This window comes from Mytilus edulis, chromosome 1 (assembly GCF_963676685.1).
Source record: "Mytilus edulis chromosome 1, xbMytEdul2.2, whole genome shotgun sequence".
Classification (NCBI taxonomy): domain Eukaryota; kingdom Metazoa; phylum Mollusca; class Bivalvia; order Mytilida; family Mytilidae; genus Mytilus; species Mytilus edulis.
In genome coordinates this window covers 4,699,920-4,715,415 of record NC_092344.1, presented here as the reverse complement: position 1 = coordinate 4,715,415, position 15,496 = coordinate 4,699,920, and the positions used below count along the sequence as shown (strand labels likewise).

At 31.4% G+C, this 15,496-nt stretch overlaps 1 protein-coding gene across 1 annotated transcript; it reads right to left on the bottom strand.

Moving 5' to 3' along the window:
* Positions 1-959: 959 nt before the first annotated feature.
* Positions 960-14,195, bottom strand: LOC139522439 (phenylalanine--tRNA ligase alpha subunit-like). Its single transcript, XM_071315949.1, has 12 exons — positions 13,796-14,195; positions 11,293-11,430; positions 10,516-10,605; positions 9,832-9,950; positions 8,547-8,639; positions 7,841-7,969; positions 7,389-7,504; positions 6,571-6,661; positions 5,887-5,986; positions 4,815-5,061; positions 2,804-2,918; positions 960-2,018 (listed from the first exon to the last, which is right to left on the bottom strand). The coding sequence occupies exons 1-12, from the start codon at positions 13,931-13,933 to the stop codon at positions 1,904-1,906; spliced, it is 1,491 nt and encodes a 496-aa protein (XP_071172050.1). The 5' UTR covers positions 13,934-14,195; the 3' UTR covers positions 960-1,903.
* Between the last annotated feature and the right edge of the window lie 1,301 nt (positions 14,196-15,496).

Sequence of the window (15,496 nt, the reverse complement as noted above, 5' to 3'; positions counted from 1 at the left end):
TGTTCACTGATCCATGAAATAAAGTCGAGGTCAAGTGAAAACTGTCTGTACACACATACCAAATATAGTTATCCTATTACTTATAATAAGAGAGAATTTAACATTACAAAAAAATCTTAACTTTATTTTAAGTAGTCACTGAACCATGAAAATGAGGTCAAGGACGTTGGACATGTGACTGACGGAAAGTTCGTAAAATGAGGCATCCATATACAAAGTATGAAGCATCCAGGTCTTCCACCTCTAAAATATAAAGCTTTTAAGAAGTTAAATAACGCCGCCGCTGTCGGATCACTATCCCTATGTCAAGCTTTCTGCAACAAAAGTCGCAGGCTCGACAAAAACAACACGGTGTTGAGGAATAATCTGAAAGGATTCAACAGACGAAGAAATTGATGATGAAAGGTTGAAATAAGTTCATAAAACATAATTAAAGTTAACAAGTTTTTTTATTGTTGGCATACCGAGTTGCTTCCCTTTCAAAACATAAAAAGAAATCTGAAAGGATTCAACAGACGAAGAAATTGATACACGTAATGAACGTTTGAAATAAATTCATAAAACAAATTTACAGCTATAAAGTTGTTATTGTTAGAATTTGTTTTCTGTATTGACAAATGGAAGTAGGATCTTATTACTAAGTATTGAAGACTTGATCACTTTGATAGGCCGCTAGTCAAAATACTACTTGTGACGATAGTCAATAAGATAAATTCTTTACACGGTGTGCTAGTGACCTAATACAATATATATGGGGTCACTAACACACCCTGTCACTAATAATATAGGGACATAACTCATGAACAGTAAAAGAGAAGCTACCAAAATGTGTACCTGGAAAAGGGTAAAACTACAGCAGGGGCAAAGAAATGTACTCAAATTTTGGACATAAAAAAGATATATTGTAGCTTTAACAAGCTCATATAATTTTCCAGGGATAAAAACATAATAATATATAAATGTCTACATTTTTATTCATACTACACAAAAATATACTCTCAGTTATAAAAATAGTACAAAAAATAAATGTTATGAAAATTTACCAGTGAAGATATTTACTACATGTGAAATCAGCTGTATTTTGATATATACAGAATTGTAATGAACATGGTAACTTATCATAAAACAATTATATTTATGAAACAAAACATTACAACTAAAATACATTGTTTGAACAATTGGTTTGAAATTCAAACAAAAAATTTGCTTGTGTAATACAAGGAGATAATTGCAATTTTCAAAAACTTTGTCTGTTTCAACATAAAATATTTTTTAGAACGGACTACAGATACTCTAATATCTTGTTATATAAATTTGATTTGTAATCTAGGAAATGTGTCAAAAAGAGTTAATATATATTGTCTCAAAAATGTATTGGAGAACCATCAACAGATTCTGTTTGAATTCTAAATTGTCTTTGTATAATACATATTATATAATGTTCTGTTTGAAAAAATAAGAAGTTCCATTCAAGCAGCATAGATCATTACACTGAGCAGTGGAATAATATAATATATAAAGCAAATTGAAAAAAAGGTCTATAAAACAATCTAATGGAATGTAAAGTTGCCATTTAAATTGTGATAAACAGATAAAATTGTCCCAGCTCTCTAGTATCTTTAATAATTACATGCAAGACATTAACAGCATTTGATGTGCTATGATTTTTCTTTACTTTTTTTTTAGAGAATGTGTGAATTCCCTCTATTTTCTAAGTCTTAACATCTAGAAAATTATTTAGAAATATTAACATAGTCCACATTGTGAATGGCACACAAAACACAACTAAACAATTCAGTTTATGAAATATTAACAAAAGAAAGACAATAATATATCACACTACAAATGTCTAAATCTGAGACAGTCTGAATTTAACACAGACGAATGCTTTAACGTCATATTTTTAGATTGCTGCCTTTTCCACCCTACACAGTGGGTTATTGTACACCATCTGTAGATCTACTCTGGGTCCTATTAATGTTCTGATATCCTGTATCTTATACTTTATCATGGTTGGTCTGAAATAATAACATGGATACGAGTTAATTGTTAATTCAATATTTCTAAGTTAATATCAAAATCAATACAAATAATCTATTTTGACAGGTATTTAACTTTTCTCATGTTCTTTGAAATTTACAGATATGATAGACATAATTTTTCTTAGGTAAAATGGGATTATTTCACCATTTTGGTTAACATATGACCAATCGAATCTTTTTCAAAATAAGCAAAACATTCATTTTAACAAAAACATTTCTTTCAGTAATTTTTTTTCCTTCACAAATACAGAATTTTTGTTTTATTGCATTTATTGAGATAACATAGATAATAATTTTCATAACAAAATGAACAGTAAATCTATCTATAGTTAGTTACTGATCAGAAAAATATGTATGAGGACGACATTTTTCTTTATTTTCTAAAAGAATTTGGAGAGAGTTATCTTTCCTTAATTCATTTCAAATGCTGACATCTATATAGTAGTTGTTCGATTAACCTAATAACACCTTTTTTTATAACTCAAAATTACTGTGATGTCTACATAACAAAGGTATAACTGATATTACATGATTGGTATCAGATATTTAAATCTAAATGCAAAAGTTTGCCAAGTGGATCATGGCTAAAGTAAAGAAAGTAAAGGTCATAGTGAACAATGTTATTTAAATGAATTATCCTTTATAAAAGGATAGATAGTGGTGAAATATCATTGAGAATTTTGTGTAGTAAAATAAAAGACAGAGTCTTCACGATATGGTGATGCTTTACTATGTATTATTCTATACGTGATTTAAGTTACCTCTCAAGAGAAAGTCCCCATGCTATAACAGATACATCCTCAGGTAAGCCCATGGGTAACAACATCTCTGGTCGGAAGACACCAGAATTTCCAACTTCTACCCACTTTTTCAAGCCTAAAACATATGATGAAATACTGACTGATTTTCTCAAGTAAGTTTAAAATGTAATATGCACATAACAATGTTGTTCAAATGACTAAAACCTGTTTACAGATCTGGCACGTATTAGACAGGTTTTCAATAAAAACAAGTAAAACTTCTTAAAAATCAATTGCATACAGAAGTTTAGCTTATAATGTCAAGAATAACAAGAATGTGTCCAAAGTACACGGATGCCCCACTCGCACTATCCTTTTCCATTTTCCATGGACCGTGAAATTGGGTAATAATCGAAGTTGGTATTAAAATTAGAAAGATTATACTATAGGGATCATATGTACTAAGTTTCAAGTTGATTGGACTTAATTTTATCAAAAACTACCTAGACCAAAGACTTTAACCTGAAACTCCCACTTTCATTTTCTATGTTTAGTGGACCGTGAAATTGGGGTCAAAAGTCTAATTCGGCTTCAAAATTAAAAAGATTATATCATAAGCAACAAGTTTACTAAGTTTCAAGTTGATTGGACTTCAGCTTTACCAAAAACTACCTTGACCAAAAACTTTAACCTGAAACTCCCACTTTCATTTTCTATGTTCAGTGGACCGTGAAATTGGGGTCAAAAGTCTAATTTGGCTTTAAAATTAGGAAGATCATATCATAAGCAACAAGTCTACTAAGTTTCAAATTGATTGGACTTCAGCTTCATCAAAAACTACCTTGACCAAAAACTTTAACCTGAACGGACGGATGCACAGACGGATGCACAGACGAACGCACAGACGAACGGAGCCACAGACCAGAAAACATAATGCCCCTCTACTATCGTAGGTGGGGCATAAAAAGTAGATGTGGTATGATTGGCAACAAGAACATAATTTGTCTGTTCAATTTATCATAAAAATTATGTGGCTTTGCCTGTCCCTTTCCATCTTCGCTAGCCAAGGGTTACGATCCACTCTCGCTATCTCCACCCTTGGCAGATTAAGCCAACATTTGTAAAAACAATGTTGCGCCATCTATCGGAGGATTAAAGTCTCGCCCATTCCGAATACATTATTCTTGACCAATGGTAGCACTTAAACTCTTCAATATATGGAGGTAAAAACACGGTAGCGTTAAAGCCGGAAACGAAAATATACGTCAACATTCATGCATTTGTGCATGAAACATACACAGGAACTTCTAAAAGTTGATTAAAAACATTCAAGTTGTCACTAAATATAGTAGTATGTTTAGGAATGTAAAGACTTGTTGCACAATAAACACGTGGCAATTGTTTACAAACACCTTCTACATTTACACGTGATCATGTAATAGACGCTTTTTGATTGGATGCAGCGAGTTTCGACTGCAACCAATGAAAATCCTCATCCTGTGTCTCCGAAATTTTATCTCAATCCGCCAAGGGTGGAGAGAGCGAGAGTGGATCGTAACCCTTGGCAAGCGAAGATGGTCCCTTTCATTTTGACCAACCAATCAAGTGCCATAATTCAAGAACAACAAATCAAGACTTTAAAATAATCTGAATTCTAATTAGGACTTATAGGCTGATTTTTGTAAAATTTCATGATATGAATTTTTTTTTTTTTATTAAGTGCACTTGTTTTGCTTGAACACACACATGGGCCTGTCTAACAGTGCATATACATCCCAAACTTGTTTGCAATGCTGTGTCTGTATTGATGTCTTGGATTTTAATGAATGAAATCTATTGAAAACTGGTTTATCATTGAGTCTAGGATTTTTCAACCATAAATCTCATGAAAACCCCTACTAAATTCTTTACTAAATACAAAGATTTGGTTTTGAAGTTTGTCCCAGAAAAATCATTTATATTACTAGAGGGATATCACATCATAATTTTGAGAATGATATAGTTAATGGTTATTTAACCTTGTTTAACTTACCATCATGGAAGCTGAATATTTCCATACTTGGCTCTGTGTAAGGATTGTAAGTAGGTTTGAAGCGAAGTTTAGTCAGACCAAGCTTTTTGAAGAATTCATTAATAACTCCCATTAGATTTTCTAGTGTTAATCCTTTATCTGCTACCAATCCTTCAATTTGATGGAACTCTGCTAAATGTGTGGAGTCGGTTGTCTCATTTCTGAATACTCTATCTATTGAAAAGTACTTCACTGGTTTGAACTCTTTCTGAAAAATTCCAACACTTTTGTGTTAATACATTACTATTGACAAATTATGCTGAACCAATCTACATTGACATTTGAAGGCATACAATTTTTGTTAATGTTATTTTTTTCTATTTGTCAAAGTGAAGGAAATAAGTTAGTTTATATTAAATTATTTAAAGAGTACAGCACTGGAATGATCAAAATCAGAGAATGTGACATTTAATTTAGTTTTGTATGGTCGACTGAACACCTTTTTGTACACCCTTTTTATTTCTGTGGGTTTCATGGGTATAGGAAATCACAAATTTACATGTTCAATGAATTACAATTTGTTCTACAAGCTAATATGCAGACTTTGGGCAAAAACTTGAAATCAAATATCCACAAAAAGATTTTTTTTTAATCCAAAGAAATTGGTATTCACGAAAATAAAAGAATCAACAGTAACAATTACCAACATGTTTAAGAACACACGAATTGACACACTTATAATCAGTTTTTCTTAATATTTAAATCTAATTATTTATTTTCCATTAACATGAGCTATCATTCAATGATCTATCTCTATCCACAACCTACCTGTTGAGCTAATTTATACAGCATTCTAGCACTGACAGCTGTAGTATATACTATTTATAACCTACCTGTTGAGCTAATTTATACAGCATTCTAGCACTGACAGCTGTAGTATATACATATTTATAAACTACCTGTTGAGCTAATTTATACAGCATTCTAGCACTGACAGCTGTAGTATATATACATATTTATAACCTACCTGTTGAGCTAATTTATACAGCATTCTAGCACTGACAGCTATAGTATATACATATTTATAACCTACCTTTTGAGCTAATTTATACAGCATTCTAGCACTGACAGCTGTAGTATGAGTTCTCAGGATATTTTTCGTGGATTCCTCAATTTTCCAATCATATTTGTGCCTGTTGTAAAAAGAAAATTATCAGTGAGTCGCTTTTTATCTTTTATTTAAAACAATTAAGCATAAATTGCTAATCTTTAACCAATCTGTCTTAAAACAGTAAGCAGTGGCGGACCCAGAACTTTTCCTAAGAGGGGGCCCGCTGACTGACCTAAGGAGGGCCTGCTCCAGTCATGCTTCAATGATTCCCTATATAATCAACCAAATTTTTTCCCCAAAAGGGGGGCCCGGGCCCCCCAGGCCCCCCCCCCTGGATCCGCCTATGGTAAGGGTACTGAATTTTCCTCAATTTCTAAATATCAATGTGTTCTTCAAATTAGCTTATCATTAGAGCCTAAAGTAGCAGACAAGATGAAACATTGCATAAATATCATTGGTAATTTGAAGTAAAGTCTTTACTATCAAATTAAGTTCAAAATGCATTTGAATAGTTTGAAAATTTGTGTAAAATAGCTAACCTTAAAAATTTTCTATATTTTCCTAAAAAAACAAGAAAGATTATGTAATGTATTTTTGTATGAAATTTTAGCTTACAACTTGAGGAAACCCAACAAATATGTGATACAATAGTAAAACACACCATACCCTTGAGATCCATATCCTCCTTCAGAATGTACTTTCTTCACACGTTTTAAATAGTCATCTGGAATCATATCTATGTTAGCATCACATGGCTCTGTAAATACATATTTGTATTTTGTACTAAGAGGAATAATTCAACAACTACTGGAAAAATTTGTGTAGAAATCAAGATATAATTTGAATTTTTAGGATAATTACTGGTACCAGAATTATAATTTGATCTGAAGCTATTGAAAGAATTCACCCTGTTTTTGTTAAGTTAAAGAAAGAAAGGACTCTATTCACACACTGGCCATTCATTGTTTAGGAAGGCATTGTTTTTTCTCAAGATACATCATTTTTCTTCTGCTTTAATGAAAATCAAACTACTATTTCAAATAACACATAGTAACTGTACGTCATATCTATTGCCCATTATCTGCCAATGGAAATAAATTATTTTTTAAAGTATAAAAGAATGATGCATTTAAAAAATATATTTTTTTAAACTATTTGATCAAATACAGTATTATCACATATTTGTTTTTCGTTCATTTTTTGTACATAAAATAAGGCTGTTAGTTTCTTGTTTGAATTGTTTTACATTGTCATTTCGGGGCCTTTTATAGCTGACTATATGGTATGGGCTTTGCTCATTGTTGAAGCCGTACGGTGACCTATAGTTGTTAATTTCTGTGTCATTTTGGTCTGTTGTGGAGAGTTGTCTAATTAGCAATCATACCACATCTTCTTTTTTATATGAGAAAATAATCTGATATAAAGAAGGTGTCATGGGTGTCTCTGGCAGGATGTTGTATGTGTGTGTGTGTGTTAAAGTTTACCTGATATAAAGAAGGTATCATGGGCATCTCTGGCAGGATGTTGCTGGGGCTGGAAAAGTGCATCGAAATTCCAGAAACTGCTTTCTATGAAGTTATTGGTTGGCATCTCTGTGAAACTGGTAAAACAAAAATCAATTATGAATAGTCAGCCTACAAAAAATCAAATTCAATTTTTTTGTTGTTGTCATAATACAATCTTCTGTCCAAATTTCATGAAATTCCATGAGATTTGACAAAGTTATTGAAATCTTAATACATTTTAACCACAGATTGAGGCTGCCGCTGAAGGAATCTGGGATCTCTTTGTCTTGCTTTCACTACATAAAATGTGCATATATAAAGGTAGATGAGAAATATATAGAATTTTGCTGATAACGCTAACCCCATCTCTAAGAATATATGTCTGTATTCTGACCTCACTTTCAGAATAGACTAATGCTTACAATACTTACCCCATCTCTAAGAAGATTTGTCTGTATTCTGTCCTCACTTTTAGTAATGGATGGAGATGGCCAGCATCTGGTGGGATACCTAAGGCATCCATATCATAGGACTTGAACTTCTTTTCTCTCCAGCTACCACTGGAAAATCACACAAAATTCAGAATAAAATCCGGGGTATATCTAAACAAACTAGAGAGACATTCTGTGTTATAATTACAACCAACAAATCTTATTACCGGTAAAGTTATATATCAGTATGTATGGTCAGATTATGTTTCTGTATGTAAGAGAGAGAGTTGTTCCCCTTTTGTCAGTAATCTTGTATTTATGTTTGTGAGGTCATCTTTGTCTGATTAAAATGTAGAAATGGAAGCTGATGTGTTTTTATGTGTTCGTATATAATCGCCTCCATCCATGCTACCAGAGCTATTCCCCTAGTCTGTAATAGTAAGGTTATTATAAAGATCGTTAAAAAGAAACAGCATTTTAACATTAAAATTTGGATAAAATCTATAAAAAATTATTTGAACTGCAGTTCTGTTATTTTCATAAAGAATAAGTAATTAAATGAGTTTATTATTTAGGAAAATAGCAGTGATCTGTTAACTGAGGAACTCCTTTGAGAATACTATCATGTGTTCTGGTGGCATAATTGGCAGCTAAATAAAAATTACTGTAATTTAAAATAAGTCACAGAGTGATAGACATCGCTTACTTAGCAATCATCTCTGGTGTTAGTTCTGTTTCTAGTCTCTCTATATCTAGTGTAAACATCTCTCCTTTGCTAACTTTGTATACTGTCATCTTCCTGAAAAATAATAAATCAGGTTATATTTATGAAGAGCTGTATTATATTTGATAATTCTTTCAAAACTGCTGTAAAACTCTTTTGCATTACCCAGTCTTAGAATAATCCAAAAAAGATGAACTACTTATAAAAATCTCTGAATCTAATGTCAAGAACATAATAAATTGTTAATATGTCCATCTGTTGTCCCTTTCACTCGCAACAGAGGCCTCTTTCTAAAAGCAACATAACTTTTTAAACTAGAGGCTCTAAAGAGCCTGTGTCGCTCACCTTGGTCTATGTGAATATTAAACCAAGGAAGCAGATTGATTCATGACAAAATTGTGTTTGGTGATGGTGATGTGTTTGTACATCTTATTTTACTGAACATTCTTGCTGCTTACAATTATCTCTATCTATAATGAACTTGGTCCAGCAGTTTCAGTGGAAAATGTTAGTAAAAATTTACAAATTTTATAAAAATTGTTAAAAATTGACTATAAAGGACAATAACTCCTTAGGGGGTCAATTGACCATTTCGGTCATGCTGACTTATTTGTAAATCTTACTTTGCTGAACATTATTGCTGTTTACAGTTTATCTCTATCTATAATAATATTCAAGATAATAACCAAAAACAGTAAAATTTCCTTAAAATTACCAATTTAGGGGCAGCAACCCAACAACGGATTGTCCGATTCATCTTAAAATTTCAGGGCAGATAGATCTTGACCAGATAAACAATTTTACTAAATGCCAGATTTGCTCTAAATGCTTTGGTTTTTGAGTTATAAGCCAAAAACTGCATTTTATCCCCATGTTGTATTTTTAGTCTTGGTGGCCGTCTTGGTGGCCGTCTTGGTTTATTGGCCGGGTCACTGGACACATTTTTAAACTAGATACCCTAATGATGATTGTGGCCAAGTTTGGTTTAATTTGGCCCAGTAGTTTCAGAGGAGAAGATTTTTGTAAAAGTTAACGACGACGGACGACTGATGCCGGACGCAAAGTGATGGGAAAAGCTCATGTGGCCCGAAGGGCAAAGTGAGCTAAAAGGACCAAATACTAGACCCTAATTTAAGAATGAAAGAACTTTAAATGGAAACGCCTTTTTAAATTTTTTATTAGTAAAACTGTAAGCATATCTAATGTAATACTACATTTTTTCAATGGTTTGTCAATAATATGATTAGAGATGTACATATAAACTTACCCTTCATTGATGAGCTTTCTTTTCTTACATTCTGTTCTTTGTTCATCAGATAGATCATTGATGTTTCCTGTCTGCACTTTCTTCAACATACTTTGTATTTTATCATCTATTCTATCAATCTTCAAAAACAAATTAATGTATCAATAATAACACTTTTTAAGGGAAACTCTATTTGGTATTTTTCATTTTCTCATTTCATGTACACTTTCTAATTTCATTATTTTACGAAAAAAAGTAAAAAGGCCTTATATTTATACTAAGTATCCAAGCTTGTAATCTTTGAATATTTTACAAAAGACATTGAAGGTAGACTCAAGAAATTTATGTATTTTTTTATCTTTTCCAACTGAATAATTTGAATAAGCAGTTCAATGAAGAAGTATGTCACTAATCCTTTCTTCCTTTGCCTGAATATTACCTAACAAATTAGATTTATCACCAGGTTTGTATCTACATGAGCAACACAATGGGTGTGGAGCAGGATCGGCCAACCCTTCCGAAGTACTTGAGAAAACTCCTGGTTTTTGGTGGGATACATATTACTCAGTCTTTAGTTTTCAATGTTATGTTTTGTGTACTGTGGTTTGATCTGTTTGACTTTTCTTTTTTAGTCATGGTGTAGTCAATTTATTTTAGACATATGAGTTGGAGTGTCCCTTTTGTCTCTCTTTTATTAAAACTTACCTTCCTATAAACCTTTTGATTATTCATTTCTATCCATTTCTCCTGCATTGCCTTACTGAAACCAATATCACCATACTGAGAAACAGATTTCTGTAGTAAAATTTCATAAAATGTATTACATTATCCAGTGTATAGAAATATTATGTATGCTTGAATCATGTTTTTGATAAAGTTAAGAGCAAGCAATTTACAAAGTAAGAACAAAACAAGGGAAATAAAACAATCAGAACATTCCATATCAATCTCTGTAATAATTTCAGATTGCTTTTTTGCTACAATGCTATCAGCTGAGATTTACTTTAAAAAAAACACAAAAATCTGCCCATGACCAACAATAGAGCATTGACTTATAACGCTTAATGCAAGACTTGTGCTCACTCTTATCAAATTTGTAAAAAACAGTTACTGGAAATAAATTCAATTTCCCCAGGGTTTAGTATTAGATATAGTATGATGAACATCCAAAGCACAAAAATGCCTGAAAGACCGAGGGGAGGTGTTACTTTGCTCATTTTGTGATAGGGGTGAGTAGCTGAGACATCCAGTAGATAGTACACCACCATTTTCATACATCATGAATATCAAACATTCATACCCCATCCTACATATGTTAACAACTTGATTTAATTGTTATAAATTGTTTCAATACAATAACATACCAGTAGGTCCTCGCTAGTTTTTCCTTGTGGTACAGCATTATATACCCTGGCCTCATGACTTCCATACTTAGCTACATATTAACTATTTGATATAATTGTCTGATGTATAATAACATACCATTAGATCCTCTCTAGTGATACCCTGTTGTGGTACAGCATTATATACCCTGGCTTCATGACTTCCATACTTAGCTACAATATCTCCTTCCTCAGTTAACTGCCATCTTGTTGTATTTATAGGCTCTGCATTGATAATCTGAAACACAATTTAAACTTTGGAGTTACACACCATTTATGTTTATTCATCATAAGTAAATCTAAGGATAAGCAAAAAGTGAAATATTTTCTGAAATATTTTTAAAGGAAAGGCAAAGCTAGACAGAGTGGTCAGTGGCTGGACTCACATGTTTATTTTAAAATATAAATCAATGACAGACAATTCTGTGGTTGTATCATAAGATTAAATTGAAATCATGATGACAAATTCATCAAAATTAATAGAACAATTTGTCTTCAGTGTGAAGAATATCCAAGTCAAAACCAGACCAAAAACAAGTTTTAAAGATTTGATTTGATTTGATTTGATTTTTGGTGTTTTAACGCCACTTTTAAGCACCACATTTAGGCTATTTCATGGCGGTCAGTTTTATTATTGGTGGAGGAAGTTGAGTGCAAGGAGAAAACCAGACATTGATAGGAAAACTGACAATCCAAGTCAATTAAGATTGGAGTCACAAGAGGGGTTCTAACTCACAACCTCAGTGTTGAATGGCTAGGGATTACAGTAGTAACTACTTAGACCACTTGGCCACCTAGGCCCCAGTTTTAGAGATAGATAACAACATGAGAAAGATAAATGTGCAGTCTTATGAAAAATAACTACAACTCTACAGGAATGATGAAACAAGTCTTGTTATATGTTGTTAAAATTACCTTTGTCAGTCATTAAGTGACAGGATTATAAAAGTATCTGAATTAATTTTCCCTCTTTATCCCATAAATAAAGCTAGAGTTATCTCCCATTTGGGTCTGTTTATAAATTGTATATTCTATTTAACTAACTATGTTCAATTGTCACCCACTTGCTGCAATTTTTATTACATTTCCTTAAACATATCATTTAATAATGATGCTATGGACACTAGGCCAAGAACAAATTTTATTCACAATATTGTAGAATATGTTACAAATTATTAAAATAGATGTATTTAAATTTTCCAACTTTCTTCTATGAAATACTTTTTCCTTTTAAGTTTATAAAGAAAACAGTAATTTAAAATCATGAGGGGCCATACTCTACAGTTTGCATAACCAATTATAAATATTAACCAACTGCTGGATAATAAATTGAAATATAAATGATACAAAAAAAATTGTTAAAAATGCAAACTCTGTGTAAGTATTTTAATAACGTGTCATATATGTTTTACAAAATTACCCTATATAACTAATAAAGTATTTCTTAAAAGTTTAAAATTCATTTTAATTGAATGACATTCCTTGCACCAAAGTTCTTTGTATTTGAAAAATATTGCATGGATCTATATTTAGAATAATTTGCCTATTGACAAGTATAATCAATATCCTGGATTTTTTGTTCTATAAATAGAACTCTAGTAGATTTAAATTTCTAAAAAATATGACATAAGAGGAAAGCCTCAATCTTTTGTTTGAACATTTAAATAAAATCAATATAATTCAAAATCTGACATTTGATATATTACATAACAGTTAACATTTTTTGGGTTATTCAACTATGAATAGATAGATGTACCCTTTTGAGATGGTTTCTTTAAATGACAAAAGAAGTTTTTTCTAAAAAAAAATTAACTTGATGCCAGAAGTCCTGCTTTAAATTATGATTATTTTTTTTCAATAAAAAATTGAAACAGTTTTTATTTATACATGTACTTTAAAACAGTGGAAATCTAATATCTTGTAAACTCCAAAATTATTGCTCAATGTAAATTGCAATTTTTGTAGAATTGACAAAAAGGTGAGTTCCAATTTTTGCGATATTCTTCTGGTTGCATTATTTGCAATAATAAAAACTTCACAATAATTTCTGAATTTACAGTATTTCATATGGGAATTTCAGCTGTTTTTTTAAATTTATGTTATAATTTACAATTAGAAATATCTGGTTACACTTGCACTTAAATAACACAAGATTGGTACAAACAATGTTCTTGAAAAAAAAAAGCAATTCAGTGATACATGTATAGAGTTTTCTATCGTCAGTGATACATCATCATGTATAGAGTTTTCTATCGTCCAGAGATTTTCAGAATAAAAAAAAAACCAGGGGAATAATTTAGTTTTAGATCTTGGTGTAGCAATATACACCCAGGAAAATATTCTTTTAGTAAATTTTCTCCAATTGTTCAATGGTTAAAAAAATACACTACTGGATTATTTTATGAAGTAATATCAAAATACAAAAGATATTGCATTCACTTTTATCTAAAGTCTTAATTTGAATATCCTCATATTAATTGATAAAGTTTAGGTAATCTTTTTCTTGTCGTGATAAAGATATATTAAGTACAAATGAATGATGCAACTTTGAGAAAACTATCTTAACAAAAAATGTTATTGTATACTTTGTGTAAATATCTTACCTTATAAAGAGTCTGTAAACTTTTGATAGCTCCAACAATTTTTTGATGATCTTCTTCCCATTCCCTAGCTAGATCTTCAGAGTTGACAATATTGTTCTCTTTCAGAGCTAACAACAACCTGCCTTGTAGGTCTGCCATGTTCTTATGATTGCCTCACTTCAATTTTAAGCTATGTCCAATTTTAAGTATTTTGGGATTTCTTCTTTCACTTTAGACAACCACATGTATGACTAACTTTATTCAATAGTATGATGCAATATTTTTTTTCAAATATTACTTCCTCTTTTATTGTTTTTAAAAAGATATAAAATCACTTTAAATTTATCTGTGACCACTGATTGGCCTATCTCCCTGTCACTTTTACTTTTAAAAGGATAAATTATAGTCTTGAAAGTTTAAATACTTTTGTTTTGCACTTTCTCTATTTGTACTTTTTTCAAAAAGTCTTCAGTTCCTGGAATTAATGAATTTATAAAGGGGGTTGAATTCTTTTAAGTAAGATTTAAATTTTTGAAATCAGTTACCTGGTTTTGTTGTCATAATGATTATTCAGAGTTCAAACACTCAGTACAGATGTTTATCTATACATGAACTATGATATTAAAACTGTTTTGAACAATTGCAAACAAGAATGTGTCCCCAGTACATGAATGCCCCACTCGCACTATCATTTTCTATGTTCAGTGGACTGTGACATTGGGGTTAAAACTCTAATTTGGCATTAAAATTAGAAAGATCATATCATAGGGAACATGTGTACTAAATTTGAAGTCGATTGGACTTCAACTTCATCAAAAACTACCTTGACCAAAAACTTTAACCGGAAGCGGGACAGACAGATGGATGGACGGACAAACAAACAAACGGACGAACGAATGGACGCACAGACCAGAAAACATAATGCCTCTTTACTATCATAGGTGGGGCATAAAAATGGGTCAAGTTAGTCTTTCTAGAGCAAGTAAAGGGGCCAATTGATGTTTTATCCTGTCAACTTAATTGTTGAATATTTTTACTATCAAAAGATTTTCTTTATCAAATATAGTTTCCCAGAAATTTCAATAGGGGGTCACTCTGCCATTTTGATATTTATTTTTTCCTTCAATGCAACAAGTTGTTTAGTATACTTTAAATCAGAAATTTTTGCGTGTATTTATTATTGCGATTTTGTCATTCTTGACTAAAATGTGATTTTTAATTTGCAACATTGAGAAAAATCCTGTTTAATTCATATAAAAACAAGAATGTGTCCATAGTACACAGATGCCCAACTCCCATTATCATTTTCTATGTTTAGTGGACCATAAAACTGGGTTTAAAACTCTAATTTGGCATTTAAATTAGAAAGATCACATCATAGGGAACATGTGTACTAAGTTTCAAGTTGATTGGACTTCAGCTTCATCAAAAACTACCTTGACCAAAAACTTTAACCTGAAGCGGGACAGACGGATGGACGCACAGACCAGAAAACATAATGCCCCTATTCTATCGTAGGTGGGGCATAAATATTAAAATGAGTTTAAATTAATGCCAGTATAACCCTGTTGCATTTATCGCATAAGTAATACATCACAATAATTTCTGAATTTACAATAGATTTAACCTAATATGGGTCAATTGACAGCTTTGCCAAAGTTGACTTGATGTATAGAATCTTATTTTGCTAAACACTTTTGAATATATAGCAATATCTAAACT